Raw genomic sequence first — 25,323 nt, forward strand, 5'->3', positions numbered from 1 at the left:
ACAATTCAAGAGTTCATTGCTGTACACTATACATAGATATACTGTTCTTATTCAATCCTAATTTGTGCCTAATATGATGTTTTCTTGGCAAGCTGGTTCACGAGGGGTTACCTTTATCTTCCTCAGAGTCAGAAAAGTGCAACTTGTCCAAGATCACCTAGTGGATTTCCATGTCTAAGCAGAAGTTCAACATCTGGTCTCTAGATTTATAGTCCAATGCTCAAGCAACTACATTACACTGGTTCTCGCAGTTATATACAGTTTTATGTAAAAACAGGCAATAGAAAATGCAACCCATAAAGGAGAAATGCTGAAGATTCATAGTTTCCCCCTTTCCCTTAAAAGCCCTACCATCCATATGTGAATTTCCAGCACAATTTGAAAATAGATCCAAATTAAGTTCTATTCAGATTGTTTTTGTGGTACAACTGGGTAGCAGCACATTAAAATTTGAACCCAAAACATTTCTTATGTAGTAAGTAGATGAGGAACAGAGAATAGAGCTGGTGAGAAAGTTCAAATATTATGCAGACCTGTTCACATAGCTGGCAATGAAGATCATTTGGCAAAAGTTAGGAGATGGTATAAATATTCCTGAAGAACAGAGCTTTTGTGAGGAACAAATGTGTTTTGAAAATGCTGCCACACTGAAGAATCTCAGCTATATATATTTTTTAAAATAAAGTTTTCAGCTTCTCACATTGTCTATTTTGAGAATTTTATATTTACTTAAGGAGCACAATGCATCAAACATTGGTTGCTTTTTAGTCTCTTTATATACATACAAGCATATCATACTGTCATGGTACAGCTGAATTCACTAACAGTTAAAGAAGTAAGACTGAAAATAACAAAGCTGGTTTTGGTCTTAGCATTATTCATGTGAAAGCAGCAGGTTGAACATGGGTGAGATTATTGGATTTCAGTTCCCATCATATAATGCAGTTTCTTAATGCAATTTAGCTTCACTGAACTGCATTATATGACATGGTAGATTCATGTAATCCAGTTCAATGCAGTTAAACTGCATTTTGAAACTGCATTATATGGCAGTGTAGATGGTGCCGAATTGTTGACTCTGCTGGCTAAATCTGATATGAGTTTGCAGTCCTACAGTAACAGAGAGAGGACCACACATTATCTACTCCAGATACTGAAGATTCCCAACACATTTCCACATCCTGTGGGGCACTACACATGTTTGGGAACCATGAATTCCAATGTCATTTCACAACTGCAAGGAGAGGGGGGGTAATACATAAAAATATTAACGTTGATGTTGGAACCATATTCAGGCAACATTGTCATGTTCCACTAAAAGAAAGCCTGCACAAATGAAGAAGGGGGGGATGAGAACCAGAATAAGGCAGAAGCACTTCACCATCTTGTGTGACATAACTTAAAAATGCAGATAGCAAGACCCAGGCTACTTAACTGCTGGCTATATATTAGATCAGCAGAGAACAATAGTGCTTAATTCTCTGTAACATCTATGGCTTCCTGGGTCTCTAACCTTTGGTGTTTACTTCTGGTGTAATCTTCCTGGCATTTTCAATCCTGACTTGAACTCTGCTCAAGACTGCTTTTCTCTCATTTAATCCTAGTAATGTGATTGCCATACAACATATTGTCAGTCTGTGTGTGCCTTGGGACTCATTTATTTTATTTTGGGGCAATCACATTACTTGCTCAGTTTGTAAAATGGGTCTTTTTTGGATCTGTAAATAGGCAGCAATCAAGGGTTTTTTGATGAAAATGAAAGATTGCTGCTTTGGCTTTTTATATCACATTCATATTGCTCAGGAAAGGTTGTGATATTTGGCTCATGCCTTGCATGGGTGGTTGATGACAATGCCAAACAAGGTTAACTTCTGGCTGATGGTGAGAGAACATAGGATTTTGGACAGAAGGGCTGATTGTGTGTAGAGGCCCTGTATCAATGCCAACTGTTTGAGACTGCTGATGGTTAGTGTTAAGACACCCTCTAGCTTCTATTATGATGGCATCTAATTATCTTGAATCATGTCTTGGAAAGAAACCAGATTCTAGTGAGCTAGCAAATGCACATTAAACACCTGGGTATTGGCTATGAACATCAGGGTGTGCTACAATGGATCCATCTGCATCTCTTGGCATATACCAGAACTTTTTCTGTATCACTGGTTGGAAAGCAGGATCCAAAAAGAGACAGATTATTGATGCTTGTATAAAAAGCATACAGGGAAAGAAACTGTTTTGGAAGTCATGCCAGTAAGTTAGGTAAACCTGTATGTGTTTTCCCAACCGGTAATGTTTGGTAAATAAGTAATGGATAATTATCAGGTCAGTAAATACTTTCAGCAGAAGAAAGAACAATATATAGAAGCATTTATTCAGTGTGTCATGTTTTCAGAGAACTCAGTAAGCCAGTATAATGTCAGACTTCAGCAGAGAGAACCAGTCTCACATCTCCATTTAGAAAGGAGCATCCAATGGACTAAACAGTTGTTTTTTGAATGGTTTCTACAGGAGGATTAAAATGTGAATGACCATGTAGAAATCACCTAGAAGGAAGTGTGTGACACAGCTATGATCAAACCCAAATAAGTCTTTAAAAAGTCAGTATTAAATAATGTCTTACATTTGTAATACTTTTGTAAGTATATTTGTAAGTATCTTACGGAGATGTCAGGTGACTTATGCATGTGAATACTGACTTTCTATCATAGATGTTGGCTTCCCTCAGATATTTAGTCATTAATGGAATATCTGACAGATGAGTTAAAAACTCATTCCTATTCTATTGTATTTCTCACAGTGACTTCTGTGATATCCATGAAGCCCTTCATAATGTAGCCAATGGCTGATTCACAATATTTTGCTCTTGGAGGCAGAGCAGCAAATATACCTCCCAGGTAAACCTAAAGTAGAGGTGTTTTTGGGGGGTATCAGACAGAAATTCCTACAAATGATTTTTCCTGCCCCCAACAAAGCAAATCAGAAAAAAGTCTGTTGGCACTGCTGGAGTAGACTATTAACAGGACAGGATCACATGGATTTGTACTCACTACTTCTTCCCTAGGTTTGATTGCCCCAGTTTGCTGGTATAGAGGTAGGTGGGGACATAAGTCATTTATCAGCCCTGGAACTTTGATTACTTGGTTAAAGAGCGGCACTCTGAACATATGCGAAGATGGACATCAATTTTGTGTATGTATATGCACGTACATATACTGTTTTGTTTCTAGCTACTTACTCCACAATGCTTTTTCCCCCCAGACTGCATCAGCTTGGAGCACTCTGCATCCTGGAATGAATTTCACTCAAGATGATGTGGACATAAACCGCCTCTGGTATTTCCATACTAACATCCTGATTCCAGAAAGTCATGACAGCTTCCGATTTTATGTGACAGATGGGCAAAATAGCTCTCCACCAGGAAGTTTCTATATGTTCATTAAAAGTATGGAGAAAGGTATGAAATGAGAGTAGTTATGTAGGTTATTCAGTAGAGAAGCCAAACTGTTGCAGAGGGAATGCAGAAGAGGGAACGACCCCCATATATTCTTATGTGGCACTGGTGTAGTTTTAAATGCATGGGTGAAGTTTGTACTTCAGCAATCTCTAAAGGATGCCATCTCTTTCCAGTATTGTGATAAACATGCTAATTAGAATCCAATCCATTATGCGCATAACTAATTGCACAAGTTTACAAATCTGTTGACTATAATGACTCCTGTCCCCAGTGTGTGTTTGTGACTACTGACCAAAAGGAAGAGTTCAATTCCAAAACTGCCTTCCGTGAAAAAATCTAGGGTTAGATCCCAACTGAGTTTCAAAGCTGTCAGAAATCTAGCTAATTCAAGACTTAAAGACAAGTTATGAGATGTCCTTAGAAGATTTTAGGGACCTTTTACAGATGGGAGGAAGAGGGTGTTATGAGCAAAATTGACTGCCTCACTTTTCTAAGCTGAGGTGTCAGGAGAGTGGATGAAAACTGACAAAATCAAAGCAAAGTAACTGTATGAGGCCTGCTTCAAGTATTGTTGTTAAGTCCATTTGGAAATGAATAGAAATCACAATGAGACACACAGGAGTCCCTGGAGTGTGAAATACTTCTAAATTTGTGCCAGGTGGCTGTAGTTATTGAACATAGGTTTTTGTGAAATAGTGCTCCTGTCACAAAGAAGATTGGCATAAAAGAAGTGGAAGCGCCTAAATCTCTGGGGGTCTTCTTTGGCGAAAACCCTCTATTGAGTCCTCCTGTGACTTGTGCTCATAACTGCTGAGGAAAACAGGGATGCCATCTGTAAACTGTGATTCATAAACACACTGTCAATCTGCCACGTTACCCTGACATCATAAAATAACAAGGAGCAGCATTGTAATAAAGAGGGGAGGCTTGCAATCAACCAATTAAATGCATCTAATTTATTTTCTGTTACAGCTGAGGCTTTATTTATTAGTAAACAGCTGCATTTATTACAGGGATTTAAAAAAGGAATCCAGGAAGCCGCCAACTGGCACTTTTTGATAATCTATTAATCCTGAACAATCATCTGGATATTCCATGTATTTTAGGAAATAAAAAAAAACTTGCACATACATTATTTTGTGTGCAAGTAAGTGTGTATGTGTTACAATGGTGCAGGTTGACTTGAACGCTAAAGGTCTTGCACTCCTAGGTAAGCTCCTACATGTTTTAAATATAGCTCAAATTAGCACCATGAGAGTCCTTTGTAAAAATCCTTAGAAATAACATCTTGCAGGAGACATTTCCTCCCCTGATGTGGATCTATGATTTTGGTTAATTTGTCTTATTCTGAAGGTCAAATCATGTACTTTGGACCTGGAGTAGTGCATGTTACACCTTTGGACAGAGATAAAACTTTGGAGTAGGCATGATGCTTGGGCAGGGACTAGTCCTTCAGTCATGTGTGCATTATGGTGCCCAAAGAAAATTTAATTACATATTCAGACATTTTGCTCATTGTTTTATAACAACCCAAAAGCAGGTATCATCTTTACACATCTTATTTTCTTTGCTTTCATTTTTATTTGCAAAAAAAGAGGAAGTCTTATATTTCCTAACAAATGATCATACTATTTTGTATGAGTGTGTATTTACAAAATGTATAAATGTGTATTTAAAGTTGTATGTGTGTATAATTGAAGAACAAAATTACAGTTCCTTGTTCCAATCGATCCCCAACCAACAATTGAACTCCAGAAGATTTTTTTTTTGGGGGGGGGGGGGAGGGGAGATCAATCTGATTGATTACATTTTTCTTCTCTTTACTTTCTGTATTTGAGAAGTAAGGAAATCTGTGAGAAAGATGGGGAGGGGAAAAGAGCGGGCTCATAATACTTTACAGCTGGGATCACAAAGCTAATGCCAGGTCAAGAACCTGGCTTGTTAAGCATTCCTTTTAGAAACTGACAAAGATTACCCAAAGAAGGTGTGTGTGTGAATATCAGACAGATAATTCATAGTTTTCAGACATTTTCATTTTAGCATTCAAAATATCTATCTATTCATCTACCTATTTGATTTATTCCATCTGATTGAATAATGTGCTACACAGCCTAAAATATAGGAAAACACACTAACACCCAGTCAGCAATTCTACATCTTGTGTGAATCTCAGATCTGGGTGGTACTGAGGTTTATTTGCTTTCAACTCTGAGGAGTCAAGAGAGCTGGTCATTCAGACTAAGTGTTCATTATAGCAGGGAAATGTTAATAAAACCCTGGAACCTTTTCCTTCTTTGGTTAATGGGTGAACCAGGCTGGTGTACTCTGGCTACTGCAGTCTTCCTAAGAGGCAAGCAGTGTAACAGGCTAAAATCTCTGTGTGTCTGTCTGTCTCTGTCTCTCTCTATCTATCTGATACAGATTTTCTCCATTACTGGGAGTCAGAGCAGTTCACAGTAAAAGTGCATTCCTCATTTGTCAAGGTGGGCTAAGGTCATGTAAGCAAATCCGGGACCAGCTGAAGCTCTGTTAAATATAGCACGGAGAGGGGGTTGGTAATTATTTTGCACTAACTTGCACTGGCCTAACTTGTGCCAGCTTTGTGAGAATATCCCTGGTATGGAGGAAGTTATTTCCCTAGTCAAGCTGTATTGCACTTTTTTCTGCAGACATCCAGCTGCAACCTAGCAGAATGAAATAAACAAACAAAAGACTGGATGAAATAAGCATAAACTATTAACCAATTATTATGCATCTTCTCAGAATGCAAATGAAATTCCTATTCACCACCAGGCATTCCAGAACCCTTTCGAAATCTACCCTTTAAGAATCCTAACTTAAGATCTAAACTAGACAGGAGCCTCATTCACCTTTTCCTTTGTTTAATCTACAAAGAGGAAGATGAGAACGCTCTTACTTGAACAACAACTGTCAAGTTTCAGTGGTGAACAACAACAATGTGTCAGGCCATTGCCCCAAGCACTTTTCTTTCTACCTGTCTCAGACATCAGAAATGAGCCAGGAATTGAGAGAATTGCCTTGGGGAAAGAGAATGACATGGGGTAAGGCATGAGAGGTGGAGTTTCAGAACCACTCTCCACCTGCTCCTTCTCTTGTTAAACTATTTTATTTAACTATCTGCATTTTACATGCATATATTACATGGGGGGGGGGGGGATGAAAAGTAACTCATGTCCACCACTATCTTATTTAATTTGGTCTCATTTTAGCCGCTGAAGTCCAACCCCCTTTCTCATTTAAATTTGGCAACATGAGATAGGTTTGTTTTTTTTTTTTACATGAGTTGTGTGCACACACTCCAATGTTGCAGAGATGAGAGCTGGGGGCACATGTGAGCAAGCAACATCAGAGTATAGTCAAGATAGCAAAAGTGACTAATGAGGAAGAAAGGTGGTAGCAGTTTGTTTTACTTGAATCTCTAAGAAAGGTTGAGGTGCCATCTATCCCCCATTTGAGTTAATTAAGTACAATTAACAACTGTACACAATGAACAATTGAGTTCATTGTGATGCTCCCTACCAGAGGCTCTTTAACACTATGCAATAGTCATTGCACTATCATTCCTCTTTAACTGCCATGGCTGCATCCTATGGAATGTTCTTACCACCCTCATCATAACCTTCATAACCCAGGATTCCATAGGATGTTGCCATGGTGATTACAATAAAATCTTGGTGCTTTAATGGTCAGGAATCAGAGTGCTATGATCCCATCTGACAGAACAACACACTCTGGGATTGCTTTCCCGCTGGAGGCCCAAATGGTACCAACATTGCTGTCATTCCAGCACGAAATGAATAATAGCGGTTTTGGTTCATTTGGACCTCCAGGGAGAAGATATTCTATAACTGGGCTGATACGGCAGAGAATGCCCTTCCTGCATACTTTCAGAACATGTTGTCCTGACAGATGAGAGAGAAAGGAGAGGGGTCTCCAGCAGATCAGTTCTTGGACAGTCATTCATAAACAGATAGATAGACAGACAGAGGTGAGAGCCAGTGCAGTAGTTTAGGCCAGACTTGGGGAATGTCTGGCCTGGGGGGCCTTATAAGTCCTCCAAAATCATTTGGTCTTCTGCTTGGTCTCCTAGCCAAATGCTAACCAAGTACTAACTTGGGTCTAGTGACTTTCACAAACTTCACAAAAAACTAAATCTTAAATGAAGATTAAGGAAATTACAGTGCACAGAAAAGATCTCAAGAGTTGACGAAACAAATATTGGATCTGTTCCAAATCCAAGGTGCAAGATTTATGCTGGTTTTGACCATAATAAAGAAAGATTTGAGATTTGAAGGTGCAAGATTAGAAAAGTGACCAAAACAAAATAATTCACACCTATCACTGCACAGCTGTGGCTGCTGTGGGTGAGGGAGCACTTTCAATGGCTTTCCTGGAAAAAGACCAGAGTTAAGCTGTGTGAGTTCTGAGGCAGGTTACATGGGGAGGTTGGAGCCACATGTTTTATAAGCCCCAGCTTCCCTCCTCTAGCCCTCTTTCTGCTTTTCAAGGTTGGATTGGCAGAAGTGCTGCATCACTCCATTGGATCCTTGGCCACAATTTGCATGGATCCTTTTTGCCTGCTTTGATGTGGTTGCAATGCTGGCATGGGGATGAAAATTAACTATTGAATTGGCAGCTTTGCTGGAAATGGGAGGCAGGTTGCTCTTTTTAAATAGGCCTCCTTGCTGTCTCTCCTTACAGTGGATAATAGAGTTCTAATTATTATGCCTTTGTCACTCAGGCATTTATCCTACAATTTGGGCTGCTTCTGTCCATGACAATGTTGGCATGCATTTCTCAGAAAGGCATAATGTAGAGGTGGGGAACATCTAGCCCACAGTCCATATAAGGCTCACAAAATGATTTAGTCCAGCCCAGCATGGGGAAGGATGCCTTTTCCAGTCCACTCACTTGGCCTGGCTTATTTTGCTTCTCTGAGCCACCATACTGACTCTTCTGAGGGCTGGTTGCTGCTTACCATTCAGACCCCAACCACTTCCAGGTTCCTCTCCTTGCATAGATGTGTTCTGCTTCTTCAACTCTTGCTTTTGCCAGCTGTGACAAAGACAATAAGCATGTCCATATGCAGGTAGCTTCCTGTGTCACTTGGTCTTTGAAACTTTCATTTTATTTTAATATACAATTTAATAATGTATAATGATAGATAATTTCATAAAGCCCTAAACAGTTCTGGCCCAGTTTACTTGTCCAAAGGTGTCTCCCTCTATGAACCACCTTGGCAGTTTAGATTGTCTGGGGGAGGTTCTTCTCTCGGTGCCAACTCCTGTGCAAAAAACCCTTTGCATTAAGGTTGCCATAAGTTGACAGGTGGGATAACACTGTAAGTTGGAAAAGGCAACTTTTGCTAGGAGGATCCATCATTTTTATTGCTGCATAATATAAGTGTAAAGCATATTTAGGCCAAATGAAGGGTCATTGATCCTAGAGAAAGGAGGAGAGGAATAACTTGACACTATGACCCATTCTGGAACTCTCCACTATATTATGTCTGCCAATTTCTGGTGTACTTCGTTTGAGATGTTAAAAAGGACAGGAGACTGAGACAAATCCAGTAGCAGAGGAAACACCCTTGGCAAGGTTACAGCTTCAGATAACACCATCAGCTTAAAGTGTCATGCCATGCTTAGTGCATTTTGTCTGTCATTCCACATGGGACTATTAACGTAATTGTTCTGTGTACACAAGTGGGTCACTTAGAAACAAAACCAATTTTAACATAATTCATTATAAAGGTGAGTTTGAATGGTCAAAATATGCTTATAACCTACACTTTGAGAGATAAATGGACAGGCATATCTTTCTCCATGTGTAGGTGTATAGATACAGCTAGGCATGCCCACATGTGTAAATACACATATTTATTCAACAAAGACTTCCCATTGAGCAATACCATTTACAAAGATATGGACAAATGCAAAATGCTTGTGTATGGAGGAAGAAAATGATCAGTTCAATACACCCTTCAATGCATCAGTAATTTTTAGTGGACACAAAAATATTTTAAAAGCTGGCAGATACCAAAGGAATCCCCATCCAGGCTGCTTTTGTTAATCCTTATGATATGCTTCACCATTGCATCTCTCAACCCTGGCTTTTTCCTCTTGCCTCCCCAGTGTCTAATACTTTTCCACACACTGGGCTGCTTTTTGTCCATTTCCCCACCACAGCCTGGTTTCCTCTATGGAATATCAAAGACATGGGCTCATACACTCACACACACAGACACCCTTTGATTTTCTACTCCCTGTGTGTGATTTCTTTCTCTCTCTCTCTTGCTCCCCTTTTTATTTTAGGTGACATTGTTCTATTCACCAGACCTGTAACTTTAACAGAGGGTGACAGGGTGACCTTGACGACAGATGTTCTTATGGCAACAGATGGCACTGGTAAACCAGAGAAGCTGCTGTATGCCATTTCTGTGCCACCTGTGCATGGTCAGATTGAGTACATCAATTATCCTGGCGTGCCCATTCCCCGCTACAGCCAGTTGGATGTTGTGGCCCAGAAGGTCTGCTACATTCATGACAATAGCCACGAGGCTAGTAAGGATTTATTCAGGTGAGAAAGCCTACCCTTTTATATATATTTTTCTCTTCCCCACCCCATGTTTTAAATATGAAAAAATGTTCAGAAAACTAAGTGTTAATACAGCTTCGGAATAGCATTCAGTGAACAGTGATTGCAGTGTTGAGATGGCTGGCATGAAAATCCAAAAGAAATAAATATCCCATCATCAAGTACCAGCCATTGGTTGACTGTAATTTTTCAGGCTTTTCAGCCAGAAACTGTGGGAGAGGAGCATATTTTGTATGGCAATATATTTTAATGATTTTCTAATTAATTAGTACATCAAGGGAGAGCTATTTATACATTGCCGTATAAGCCTGCTTTCCCCCCTTTCCCAGGCACACTTTAAACTTATTTGGTGGCAGAGGAGGTACATTGCTAATTCAGTTACTGTTATTCTCCATCTGAAACTGTAGTTGCTCTCTGGGGTAGTTTTTTTTTTCCAGTCAGCAGGGGAGAGAAAAATCCACAATATTGTCTGAAATCATTGGTAGAAGTTAATCCAGATGGTGGTGTCATTTCTAAAGAAAAGCATATGTTGGCTATTATGGTACTTAAATGTAATGGTTTTATATACCTCAAGTGGGCAGAATGGGAGGGGGGAATACAGCAGAATTTTTTCTTGCTCTCTCTATGTCTCTCCCAAGTACAACAGAAAATAGATTTCATCTCTTTTGACTGAATTTCCGACCAGATGTGACAACTGTAATGGATTAAAAACCTATTAATGCCATCTCCCCTGCAAGAAAGAAGGGCCCATATTGTTTAAATCAGTAAGAGGTTACTGACTTAATTTATCACTCACTTGAGTATTATTGCATTCTAGGTATTTTGGTATTTTTCACACACACAGGAGCTATACATATATTGTTTGTAACTATCAACATCAGGACCCTGGCACTAAATTTCGATTGCTTTGGAGGAGCATGATGAAGGGCAAATATGTGGGGAGATGGCTAGGGTGTCCAAGTCTTTCATTGTTTTGCTAAGAACAGCACTGAATCCCTATAGATGGAAAAGTTTTTTTTAGGGTAGTTCAGGAAAGGACAGACAGAAATAGCCCCCCCCCCCCCCACAATTATTTTACCATTTCAATCACCACCTCCTGAAACTGTTTTTCCTAAAAATAAAAAAATGATGCTGTGCCCCTTAACTTGTTTCTTCCTTCCATTTTCAAACTCACAGTTATTTATACTCTCTTTGCCACCAAATAGACACTCAAGCTAATTTTATTCTTGCAATGATTAAGTGTGTATACTTTCTTCAGAAATGGGTTAAATTAACAAGAGGAAGAAAGAATCAGTAAATCATGCAAACAGCCTCTTTCTAAGTGAGGTTAAGACCATAGTTAAATAAATCATAGACCTTAAATCTTTATCCATTTTTTTGGCATGCGGAAAATATTTTCTTCTTTCAAGAGGATGCTATCTAGTCTTGGCTAAGTAGAGGTGGAAAAAATTGGTTGAGTCTGTGATTCTTTTCAGGTATCCTCTTCACATCTCTTAAGACTCCTTAATTTGGAAATATGCATACTTGTGAATCCTTCATTGTATTTTGGAGAAATAAAATACTTATAACTATACTTTTTTTGGTGAGAAACTGTTATTAAAAATCTGTGGTTCGGAAAGATGTGTGATTACAATCCTGACTTGTACAATAAGGGGATTTAGTTTATATTCCATTCCCTAACCCTTTCTCCCCTCCTCTCCTTTCCTGTCTATATTTTACTTCCTTTCTTGTTGATCAACCTATTTACCTCCTCTTCCTTAAGACTTCAATTTTTCTCTTTGCAAAATAGGAGCAGCAAAACAACACAAAATACAGCTGTTGGTAGTTCTCCCATCTACCGACAATGAGGGAAAACTAATAGGATCAATTATGCAACTTGAATTCTTTGCCTACTTACTTAGAGTTACAAAATCATAGAATTGGAAGGCACCACCAGGAGCATCCAGTCAAACTCCCTGCCATGTAAAAATACAAAGTCTAACCTATCCAACTTCTATCTAAAAACCTCCAGAGGAAACTCTGGCCCCATCTACACTTCTAGATAATCCAGTTTCTGAATCCAGATTATTGGATTTGAACTGGATTACATGGCAGTGCACATTTATATAATCCAGTTCAAATAAAATAATCTAGAATCAGATCATAGAATCATAGAATCATAGAATCAAAGAGTTGGAAGAGACCTCATGGGCCATCCAGTCCAACCCCCTGCCAAGAAGCAGGAATATTGCATTCAAATCACCCCTGACAGATGGCCATCCAGCCTCTGCTTAAAAGCTTCCAAAGAGGGAGCCTCCACCACACTCCGGGGCAGAGAGTTCCACTGCTGAACGGCTCTCACAGTCAGGAAGTTCTTCCTAATGTTCAGATGGAATCTCCTCTCTTGTAGTTTGAAGCCATTGTTCCGCGTCCTAGTCTCCAAGGAAGCAGAAAACAAGCTTGCTCCCTCCTCCCTGTGGCTTCCTCTCACATATTTATACATGGCTATCATATCTCCTCTCAGCATTCTCTTCTTCAGGCTAAACATGCCCAGTTCCCCAAGCCGCTCCTCATAGGGCTTGTTCTCCAGACCCTTGATCATTTTAGTCGCCCTCCTCTGGACACATTCCAGCTTGTCAATATCTCTCTTGAACTGTGGTGCCCAGAATTGGACACAATATTCCAGATGTGGTCTAACTAAAGCAGAATAGAGGGGTAGCATTACTTCCTTAGATCTAGACACTATGCTCCTATTGATGCAGGCCAAAATCCCATTGGCTTTTTTTGCCGCCACATCACATTGTTGGCTCATGTTTAACTTGTTGTCCACGAGGACTCCAAGATCTTTTTCACACGTACTGCTCTCGAGCTAGGCGTCCCCCATTCTGTATCTTTGCATTTCATTTTTTCTGCCAAAGTGGAGTATCTTGCATTTGTCACTGTTGAACTTCATTTTGTTAGTTTTGGCCCATCTCTCTAATCTGTCAAGATCGTTTTGAATTCTGCTCCTGTCCTCTGGACTATTGGCTATCCCTCCCAATTTGGTGTCGTCTGCAAACTTGATGATCATGCCTTCTGGATTATATGGCAGTTCATCCTCCACCACACTCTGAAGCACTATATTCCACTGTCAAATAGATCATACAATTAAGAGTTTTTCCCCCTAATGTTTAGATGGAATATCTTTTCATGTACTTTGAATTCATTGTTCTGTGTCTTAGGATCTCATCACATGGATGTTTTCCCATCCTCACTCCATTTTTGCATGCTGGCAAAATAGAGTCCCATGGAGGCCATCTAATGATACATGGCTGCCCTTGGGAATCTGTCTTTCCAGCATGCTACAAGGGAGAGAAGACACCATTTTCAGAAGTTGGGTGTTACCTGATTCCAGAAAGTGGGGAGAAGTGAGCAAAAGTGGGAAGAAAACCAGGAAAGGTCATGGTATGGCTGTCCATCTCTGAAGACAGACCTGGCCAGGAGAGAGTGGGGTAAGACGGCTTCCCCACTTTTCCCAACACTTTCCCCTGCTTTCCCCTGCCTGTCTGATGAAATCCTTAGTCTCTGAAAGAACAGAAAACATATTTTCTGCCTCCTCAATATGACATCCTTTCAAATATTTAAACATGGCAATCACATTACCTGTTAACTCTCTCTTATCCAGGCTAAACATACCTAGCTCCCTTAGTTGCTTCTCAGAGGACATTGGTTCCATATCTTTCATTATTTTGGTCGCTCTTCTCTTGACAGAGTTCAGCTAATCAATATTCTTGAATTTTGCAGCCCAGAACTGCCCAGCAGTATTCCAGAGGAGTTCTAGTTAAATAGGAATATCCTTCGATGTAGACACCACACTCCGATCAATGCAGACGAGAATCACATTGGCTTTTTAGCTGCTGTGCCAGACACAAGGTAGACAGTGAAAGCTGAGACAGGATCAAAGGAGATGAGCTGACTCAGTGCCAACAGTAACATCTTTCTCACATTCTCTAGGTTGCTGAAGTTCATTTTGTATAACTGGATACAAGGCTTTTATTTCTTTAGTAGAGAACATGCCCCTGTTTAACCATAGACCTAAGACTCCTCCCATGCAAAAAGGGAAGTTTACAAATGTGAAATGTTGAACTTGCCCTCTAATAAATTTACTGAGTAAAAGCAAAGGCCAATGGTACGAACAGGAACTGAAGAACTTTTCAAAAGCTTCAGATTGTCAAAGTGATGCAGCCATTCTGTTCACTGGGGCTGGTTGCATGGAGCTCCATTTTTCTCTTGTTGCAATAGTTTCACCAGAAATAGTTCCATTTCCAAGGGTATGATATTTATTTATTTTATTTATTTATTTGACTTGTATACCGCTACTCCCAATTTGGCTCAGAGCGGTTTACAGCAGTAGATTAAAACAATACAATTAACTTTAAAATACAATAAAACAAGAACAGACATAGTCCTGAGTTATTCACCCATCAAAAGCTTGTCAGAAGAGAAAGGTTTAGAGGCTCTCCAAAAAGCAAGTAGGTCTCGGATAGTTCGGGTTTCAACTGGCAAGGCATTCCATAAATAAGGGGCTACAATCGAGAAGGCTCTCTGCCTACTAGAGGACAGATGATAAGTCTGGATGTTGGGGACTTCAAGCAAATTTTGGTCTTTGGACTGAAGTAATCTCTTGGGTTGGTAGGGGGATAAGCGGGCCCTCAGGTACGCCGGCCCCAGACCATATATGGCCTTAAAGGTTAGTACCAGCATCTTGAAAGTAATCCGGTACTCAATCGGTAGCCAGGGCAGCTGTTGTAGAATTGGGGTGATATGACACCTCGCCAGCACCCTGGCAAGAAGACGAGCCGCCGCATTTTGCACCAGCTTCAGTTTTCGGATCACTGACAAAGGAAGGCCAATGTAGAGGGCATTACAGTAGTCAAGCCTCGAGATGACCGTAGCCAGGTCGTTCCTAGATAGGCAGGGAGCCAGTCGCCTAGCCTGATGTAGATGGAAAAACGCAGATCTGCTCACAGCAGAGACCCGGGCCTCCATTGTGAGCAGAGGGTCCAATAAGATACCAAGACTTTTATATGAGCTATAAAACCTGATATGACTTGGTTTAGGTTGTCTGAAGGACTGAATCTCCTGTATGGATCTGCAAAGTTTTCATATCTTTTAGGGAACCCTTCCTTTTGGAACCTTATCACAAATACTATTTTGCAAAAATAATAATAAAAAAATAGGAGGGACAGCAGAGCAAATCCATTGCCCCATGGACATAAGGAGCATCACCCAAGGGCTGAGTATTTGTGCTGGCTCCATTGGAGCCAGCACAACATGGGCAGGCTCCTGTGTTGAGAGGGAAGCATCATATGACTCTTCCACTCCACTTGTGGTCCAGTGAAATCATGGGAACTGCAGTATGCACATCCATCACTAGACTGGCGGTAAAGTGACCTACGATAATTAAAAAGCCCCATATATCCCCAAGGACATCTAATGAGAATATAAAAGTATGGTTTCTCACTGGACTATTCCTTTAGCTCTGGAACTTCCTGTGTAGTTAAGGTAACTTGTTTTCCTTCATGTAGTCTTTTTTTTTTGTGTAAAACTTTTTATTCAGAGATGTCTTTGGCAGCTGGCCATATTTGTTGTAGAAGAGGTTTTTCAAATGAAGACATGCTTTATTTTGCTTTTACTGATGTATTTTTAAATTTTTCATGAATTATTCATTTTATGTATTTGTACTATTTTACTGAGGTCCATCTACGAGAGGAAAGTGACATACACATCAACAAGTAAATAATTAAAATATTTTTTTCTGTGGCAGAGGAACCATTCTAGAATTGACAAGATACCATGGAAACCATTTTGTTTTAGTATCCAGATCTCTTTCTCTCTCAATCTTTCTTGCACTCTCTCCTTCCCCTCCCCCCCTCAAATTTTATTGCCCTAACAGAGTTGGGCAATCCTGAAACCTCTTAATCTTAACAAGACATGCATTAGCTCTAGAACAAAAAAATGGAAAGAATGATGGTGTTATATATTTAAATATATTTTAATTATATTTTAGTATGTTATATATTTTTCAGAAATCAGCACTTAAACTGAAACCATTTTGGCACATTTAGATTTACCTCTTCTGGAAAATATATATCTATACAAATGTCACTGACTATTCATAAAGTTAGGTTTTTACTGACATTGGATTACATGGAGGACACCCATGGAATTCAGACAATCACGAGATTTGGATAATTGTGATTCAGTTAATTGGAGTTTTTGTGTGTGTTGGCACATCTGTTTAGCATAAAACTTACATTCTCTCTCATTTTAAGATTAAAAATTCCTAACTGAGCTTTGTTGGTAGCTTGGAAGCATCTGCTGGCATATTGTTGACACCTCTCAACCACATAACAGAATACAGTGTCCTTTCCTGAAATGAAGGTTGAGCACATAAAAGAGATTACATGGTAGGAGAAGACATAATTTCAATGGTGTTTTCATTTGATCATTTAAATCAGGTACTTTGGGAAGACCTGATGGGGTAAGGAGAGGCTGTTTCCAGTTTTAAAGGGGTTAAAAGGAAGAAGATTAAAATATCTTCTTTCTCTCTCTCTAAATGTGCACTCTAAATTAATTTCCACTGGTAATCCAGATCGGGTTAAATAACTCCTCATTATTCTGCTACACAGCTGAGGCTTCTCAAAATGTTTATCTTGTTTTGTAACTGGTACCTTCTGGCATATTCCAGTGCCAACTCTTGTAGCTCCTGCTATATTTCATTCCCACTATTTTTGGAATGGAGCTGCTGGTTCCAGGTGATTTAATAAATTGCTTTTTTTCTTTCATTTTTTCCCTTTTTTTGGTGTGTTCCTTTTAACTTACCCATCTGCGCAACACATGCGTAACTTGCAATCTGTTGGCAGTTTGCAGAAAGACAAACTGTCAGAGCTGCGTGCATTTGACAACTTTGTTCCCAATTAGATTAGTGGTAATTTTAACAGATTTCAGGCCATTCGGGAGAGGAGGAGGAAAAAAAGGAATGACATGTTATTAAAGCATCAATTTTGACAGACCTTGAGCACATTGAGCATCAGTGTAAATTATATTAAATGCTTTAATTAAAGCTATGAAAGATTTACCCTTTAAGCAGTAAGTGATTGCACTGCAAATATAAAGGGAAAGTGGATAACAGTTTCCTAAATGGCTTCTGCAGTTTGAGACGGTGCACCAGTCACTTCCTCCACCATAATCTATGAGTGTAATGTTGGAAGCATCGTTAATTATTCATAGCCACATCTATGGTAGCAGATGTGATTAAAAACATGAATAGTACCAGTCAGCAATGAAGCACTGCCTATTTTTCAAAGGAAAAGAAATCATGGCTCAAGTTCCTTTTCATCACAATGCTGCTTAAAAGCTGCCAAGAAAACAAAATAGTACTCTGGTTAGATATGCTTGATTTTGTGTGTACATGTATGATGTGGATGGAAGTATATTTTTTTCTAATTTTAGAAAAATGCTTGAAAATGGTTTCTTAAGCATTGGAAACCACTGACAAGAAGAAAACTGAACTGAGATCAATCTGTACTCTTCAGAATTTATTCAATGCAAAATTTGCATGTTGCCCTTTTTTTGGCATGGAAAAATAGCATTTTCTGTGCAGAAAATAATATTATTTTAATATATCTGTGGAGAAAGGAATATTTTTATGAAGGAAGTGTTTTTTTCCTGAGCAGAAAAGGTATTTTCTGCGCAAAAATACTGTACAGATGTTGTGCAAAATAAATCCTGAACGGTGAATATTTTCCTAAAATGGCAGAGTTTTCAATAGTTTTCTTGTCATATTAAGAAATTTCCCCAAAATTCCTAATTACTTATTTTGAAGATGAAATTAGTGAAGAATGACACCCCGGGATATATGCATACACACATGCTTGTACACATCACAAAAATGCACTACAGCGATAGTATATTTAATCATTTTTCTTACATTGCTTTAGTTTTAACAGAGAGTTTTGCAGCTTGCCAGGAATGACTTATTCATTTCAGACCAGATCTTATCTATGTGAAAAACCATGGCCTTTTAACATATAGAAATGTCTTTTTAAAAAAATGAACAAGGTCCAGTTGTTTGCTGGAGTAAGCTGGGCTCCAAGGAACTCTGGCTTAAGGCACAAACATTTGAAAAAAATCTGAACCTTGCCCTTTTCCATATTCACATGCACAAATGTAGAATATAGAAAATGGAAATGAATACAAGACTGCTTTCAATGCATATCAGGATATTTCTAAAACTTTACACTTGGAAAACATTTATGTAATGACCTTGAGTATTTTAACATGATGTATATTTGGAATTGGTTTCTATACATCCCAAATTACATATAGTATTTCTAGTATATTTGAGGACCTCTTGATTCATGATATAAAACACAAATGCTATATATGTGTTTTTAAAAAGAAGCATTGTTAATTGAAAAATAAAACAGCCTCAAAACAAATTCCTTAGGTGTCTGCTCCCCCCACCCCTGATCTCTTAACCCTAATCTTTGTCCCTACTCATCTCCTGACCTAACAATTTTACTTATACAGCTCCCCAAAGAGAGAGCAGAGAACCTGGAGCCACAAAATTAAGGATCTAAAACTGCAGAAATGGAAGTGGCTCTGTTGGCTGAGAATTACTTGGCAGATTTTGGATAAGTGAAACATGGAAAACTAAATTATCCTACTTAAAAGTTCAGGCATGAGCTAAATGCAGCACATGGATAACCAGGGGCCCTACACAGTTATAGCACAATGATTATACTTTAACTGCCATGGCTACATCCTATGGAGTCCCTGGGCTTCTATTTAGTGAGGCACTAGTGCTCCCTGGCTCTCCTGGTACTATAGACCCCAGGATTCCATAGGATGGAACTATGACACATGACAACGTGTCAAGAATCAAACAGACCCAGTTCTCCAAATAGGCTGGACAATAAGATCTTTGGCCTTCAAACACTGCTTACTTTTCATGCATGTAATTAATAAAGCCATGCTCAGATTTTAGCCCAACAACACCACTGTGTGTCTCTTCATAAAGATTTTCCTGCTCATGTAACTTTTATTTTTATTTTCAGTGAATGGCAGCTGGTAGTTGTACATAAGTACCCAATCAGCTGTCTTCATTTCTTTATTGCAGCTTCTGGGATGTGTGTGTGTGTGTGTGTGTGTGTAGTAATTTAGCACTGGTAGGACACAGCATTTGTCTTAATTAGTGCTAATGCATGAGAAGTACCTAGGGAAGCTGCAGAGCTTGACATACAGAAAAGCCTGGAAGCAGTTACAAAGAAATTAACCACTGTGCCTAAAGACAGGAAGTCTCCCAAGCTTTGTGTGTAGATAAATTTGTGAGTATTTCCTGAAACCCCAGTGAGAAATATTAAAGAATGGTTAAGGGTGGAAGAAAAGGACAACTTAGATGCATAGTGACATGATGAATCTGAAAGGGAATACTCATGGACAAAATGCTGTCTTATGATGGTATTTCTGATCTTGATATATTAAATATAAATAAGGGGTAACATTTAGCATTTAGTGGTTGTCAGTGCAATAGTTAGGTATATCTTCTTAAAAGACAGTCCCTTAGAGCTCAGTGTAGATGGATGTTCAATCAAATTCAGTCAAATAAATGGATGTACAATTGCACATGCAATTGGATGCTACTGTCAAAATGCCATGTTTCTTAACAAAATAATCATCAAGACTCTGTAAAATGTATCAGAATTATACCCAATATTCCAGATTGTGATCTGAGATAGAGAAATTGTAATAACTAGCTATGGCCACCTAACAAATTCATGGCAGAAGTCAGATTTAAGCTGGGAAGTTCAGAGTTTATACTTTAGTATCTACATTATTAACACTGTGGCTAAGGGTTCTAGACTTAGGACCTCATCACATGAGGCTTGGGGCCATCCTAAGACACTTCCAGAATAAAGCCCACTGGAGCCCATCACATGATTCAAGGCTACTTCCAGCAGGGCTCCATCCTGGAAGCATCCTAGGATGGAGCCCTGAGAACATGGGTGGCTACTCATGTTCTCAATAATTAAGCTGAGGGCAGAGTAGAGGGAAGCTGAGGGTGACCCCCCCCCCCCATGTGATAGGGAAGGTGGCAAAGCAGGTAATGCAGAGCATAGGATGATGGTTCACCTTCCTACTGGATTTGTTCCACTACCCCATGGATACCCCCACTGACCGCTGACTTGAGGACCTCAGTGTGATGCACTCCTTAGTCAATAGTCAGAGTAAATAGAGGGGATCTTGAAGAATGTGTAAGAATATTTTTCAATTTGTTAGATTTGTTGTTTTATTTGAATGGCACAGTTTAACATATCTTCTGCATGATATCACCAGAGCCTGCTCCTTGTAACGTCACCAGGGGTTGTTTTCTATGATATCACAAGGAGAGTCAACCCTGGACCTGATGTTTTGGCATTGAAATCTTGGGGCTTGGAATAGCCTCAACTGGGCAAGCCTAACTGTGGCTAATTTAATTTGAAACAAACTATGGGATTTTAGTGTTATATGCAATCTTTAATGTCCTGAATGGCTCGGCTCCAAACATTTATTATTTATTTATTTATTTATTTACTTTATTTGTATACTGCTCTTCTCAGCCCTTAGGCGACTCAGAGCGGTTTACAACAATTTAGGTATACACAATACAAAATCATAAAACATTTAAAAGCAATAGCATCACAAATCATTAAACATCAATATCAATACATCACTACATCAATATAACAAATCCATCAGGTCTCATCAATGAAGTTTGGACATGTTTTGAAATCTTCTGGAAAGGGTTTTTTCTGTGTTTTCCACCTTTTGTAAGTAGACCTTGGGCCTCACCTTGGGTGAGACCTTGGTGGAAGGTCCAAGGTCTCACCTTTTGTAAGTAGACCTTGGGCCTTCCGCCTTTTGTAAGTAGACCTGTAAGTAGATGAGCAAAATTGCCTGTCCTATGCTGCTGTCACACCTCTTCAGGCATGGAGCCCACTGGCTCCCATCCAACAAAGTTGATCTACTTCCAGTAGGGCTCCATACCTGAAGAGGGGTGAAATCGGTGTTGGTTGCAGTGGCAGCAACATGGGAGATTTCCTGTGTTGGATAAGAAACAATGGGGAGAAGCTGGGTGGTGGATGCTTCTCCCCAGTGGATGGAGTAAATGGCAAGGGGAATTATGCAGGCCATGGGTTGCTGGGTCCCCCCCCCCCCCGTCCCCTATTCAGGCCCCGCTGGATTTGCCATGATCCATGGCAAATCCAGTAGTTAATGTGGTAAGATCCCATATTGGAATAAAGAAGAGAGCTCTCAGATTCTAGAAAGGTTACGTGACTGACACCCTTTTTAACCTCTTTCTGCACTCACATTCAGACCTTTTTCTTCTAGCAAGGCTTTGAGAATTATTTTTAAAGGGGACAACAAGCCTCCATAACCTGCTAATTTTCTCTAAAAAACTTTTAATGGTTTACATTTTAACTGTTTATTTTTCATAAATTAATTATTTTTAAATGCTCATGTTATGAAATTTGTATATGTTTGTTTTAAGTGTTGCCATCTACCTTGCACCAAATTGCAAAAGCAACAACAATAATGCAGCCCCTCCCCCCAAAAAATAGCTTGCTCATGTGAAATTATTTGCCTCCACTGATATTTTTTGCCTTTGGTTTTTTGTTTTTGTTTTTTGTTTTGCAGACTTCAGTGCTTACTGTGCAAACAGTAATTCCTGCAATTTTTTTGTTGTTGGTGCTCCCATATACCCTGATCTCAAAAGATCACACAAAAGGATTCTGGACTCTTTAATGCTGAATGTTTCTTGTGTCACTGCTTCTGTTTTTTCTCTTTAGCTCCTACTTCTATAAACACTGTCTTGTGTGTTCTAGCAGCCATTTCTGTGCAGTGCACAACTGAATGGCAAATAGTAAAGGGATGAAATCACAGCTGAATGCAGAGAGTGTTTGGCAACCTGCTGAAAACACCAACAGTTTGAAAAAAAATATTGTGGTCCCAGAATAAAAGGAAAGTGGAAAGGAACAAGATTGACAGAAATTAATAATGTTATGTGTGTAGACACAATAAGAACTCCCCAAAGTACAGCAGAGCATTTTATTTCCTGGAGGTGGGGAAGGAATCCCTACAATAATCCAGGTGGTGAGGGTGGGTCCAGCAATGTGGTAAATTGACCATTACCACCTGCCCCAAAAACTGGATGTTGGTCATTTATGGGCCACTCTTCTTTTTCCAGCCTTCTACATAGGAGTGGCATTATTGGGCCTATTTTCAATCATTAAGGTCCCCTGATACTGGTGCTGATAGGTTTTCCTATCTTTATTTCTCGTTAAGCAATCACGTTAGGACTCCAATTTAACTATCACGGCTTCATCTTATGGGTTCCTGGGATTTGTAGTTTAAAGAGACAGTAGAGCTCTGTAGAGGAACATTCACAATGTCCCTCCCTGAACTGCCTATCTCATGGCAGTTCAAATGATATCCTAGCACTACCATTAAGTAGTGTGAAATTTTATTGCCAGTGGTTGAACTGACCATTCCAAGTGAGCTCTTACTAGAAAAAATGCAGTGGTGTTATTTTTAGATCCATAGTCCAAATGCTGTTGGTGTACAAACAGTTGCACTTTTTCTAGGGTCACACAAAGCTATTTGTACATCATGGGAGCTTCATTCTTGTGTGTCTTCAAGTCATTTCAGGCTTATGGCTACCCTCAAGGGAATGTATCACAGGGTTTTCTGAGCCTAAAACTGTGGAAATCGAACCCAGGTCTCCAGAGTCATAATTCAACAGTCAAACCACGACACCAAAATGTTTATTTTTCCTTGTCCTGCCGCCATCAACAAGATTCCAGTCAATGTGTAATGCAGTCTGTATGTAATGCAGAAGCAAAACGATAGCATCGATCAGATGCATTCTGATAGGGAGTGTGTTGTATTCATTTCTGTATACTGATACATATAAATATGATATTTATAAATTTACAATAGTTTATTATCCCTCTGTTCTTTCTTTTTATCTGAAATAGTTTTACCATCACTAATGGTCATATGGAGAAGAAAGGCCATCTAGAATTTAACATTGAGCACAGTGACCGGATTCCACCTACTTTACTTTATAACAAAGGTCTTCATATTATGGAGGGCAGCAAAGGAATCTTAACTTCAGATGTTCTTCAACTTACAGACATAGACAGCCCAGCAAAAAATCTCACCTATATTATTACCCAGTACCCACAACATGGACATTTATACGTGAAAGAGATGGTCTTACACTGGGGCCAATTTACACAATTGGATGTGGATAACACAAGAGTGTACTATAAACATAATGGACGAGCTGGGCAAATTGATAAGTTTTCCTTTGTAGCTACAGACAGAGTCAATCGTGGAGTTTTGGTCAATGGGCAACTGAGAGATGACCCCATTGAATTTATGATACAGGTATGTATGGATATGAAATATATTCCCTTTTCTGTACATGGTCAGTATTTATTAGAAGTAGAAATATACTAGCTGGCATTTTCCAATTATGCTTCCTTAGCAGCACATATTTAAGATGTAATATTGCAATGAATGTACAATATTAAATGCTGGAAATTGCCCCAAGATACTGTATTCTCTGAGGCTGTAGAAAGAAGAAAGATTTCAGTGGAATTAAATATTTATGGCTTATCAGGGCAACTGGAACCTGATGTATCTCAGCCTTAGGCTACCTCTGGCAAAACTTTTTCTGAGTGAGTACCTCCCTGTATGTTCCTGTGAGTTGTATGCATGAGTACTACCTTGCCTACTCTTTTATGTCCATGTCTATGTCTTTGTACATGTATGAATATCAACTTTCCCTTGAGTTCCTCCTGCGGTTCTCTCTGTTATTGTCTTCTTGCTTTTCTTTCACAAGGGCTCTAGCCATGATGGATGGAGGTGGTCATCTAAGCTCTGTGGTTGGGTGTCCGAGCAGGCATAAAGGAGGGCTCATGAATTGTACAGAACTGAGAATTTTGGCTGTATTTTTTCTCTCTACAACTCTCTTGTTTCAAAGATGCTTTTGTCCAAATTCTGTCTCCTCTGTAACTGGATCATGTTCTTCTGTTCAATCCATACCATACACTTAGGTCCTGTGTGTGACATTTATTCCAAAGAGCCAGGACAAGACTGGCAAATGTTACCCAGAGCACGTTTTCCTCTAGCTGCCCCTAGACAGGGGAACAACCTGTTGGAAAAGACTCAATAGCTGAGTTTAAAACAGGCTGGCCTATCTAAATGATTTTTATATTATGAATTTTAAATTATGGATCTGAATATGCATTGAACTTATATATATTTTTAAACTGATGGTATGTTTATATGTTTTTAACTGGCATGTGTTGTTGTTTTTAATCTGTTGATGATTCCCATTTTGATTCATTGGGGAAGGTGTGTAAAATGTGTTGTTGGATTCCATCCCCCTGTGCAGCTATTTACTCAAAATTAGGCAACATATTTATTTATTTATTTACTTTATTTGTATACCGCTTTTCTCAGCCCTTAGGCAACTCAGAGCAGTTTTTGAACTAACCAGGATCCAGACCCAAGAAATGCTTTGCGGAAATTGGTGACATATTAGAATTATCACAGAGAAAGGGGAAGTAAATTAAACTCAAAAGTGGATTAGAACATCAAAAGAATCCTCCCATTCAAGTTCCACAATTTGGTTCTGGGGCCCACAGATTTCCATAAAGCAAACATCTCCGCTCGTTGAGAAGTGTTTTAACTCCCCTTTGAAATGTAGCTCTGTGCCTTTAAACTCATTCTTCAGTGTTAGGAATACATTTAACTGCTTATTCAGGACTGAGAGGCTTACATGTCTGGTAAATCAGCCTCAGTGGCCACTAGAGAGAGGCACTTCTGGCAAAAGTTCAGAAATCAGTGTTTTGGAAAGATTGGTTTGACCAGCTCTCATGTGAGCGCATGTTCCTGACCAAATGCAGTCAAATTCTAAATGACATTTAACTGCTCCCTTGCTACTCCTAACCATGGCCAAAGCCCTCCTAAACCTCACAGGATGCTCAGGAGGAGCTTATTTTGAACTTCCCTTATTGCAACTTCGTGTTCCTATTTAATATGTTGAGGTTGTGTTTTGAATAACCTGTTTTCTTGTGATTTATTGAGGAGTCTTGGGAGATGCGTGCATTATAAAATATGCTTCTACTTGTTAAATTGTTTAAATGGGGATTCCTGTTTATTGCCAACAGCTTTGA

The 25,323-nt window shown here is 39.3% G+C and overlaps 1 protein-coding gene across 4 annotated transcripts in view; it reads left to right on the forward strand.

The window, feature by feature from the left end:
* Positions 1-25,323, forward strand: part of LOC132773991 (FRAS1-related extracellular matrix protein 1-like) — a 345,102-nt gene that overhangs the window by 253,029 nt on the left and 66,750 nt on the right. For all 4 annotated transcript variants that reach the window (XM_060773616.2, XM_067467858.1, XM_060773611.2 and 1 more), the window contains exons 23-25: positions 3,259-3,454; positions 9,790-10,054; positions 23,113-23,527. In XM_060773616.2, the coding sequence (XP_060629599.2) occupies positions 3,259-3,454; positions 9,790-10,054; positions 23,113-23,527 (876 nt within the window). The remainder of the gene's footprint in view (positions 1-3,258; positions 3,455-9,789; positions 10,055-23,112; positions 23,528-25,323) is intronic.

Source organism: Anolis sagrei, chromosome 4 (assembly GCF_037176765.1).
Source record: "Anolis sagrei isolate rAnoSag1 chromosome 4, rAnoSag1.mat, whole genome shotgun sequence".
NCBI lineage: Eukaryota > Metazoa > Chordata > Lepidosauria > Squamata > Dactyloidae > Anolis > Anolis sagrei.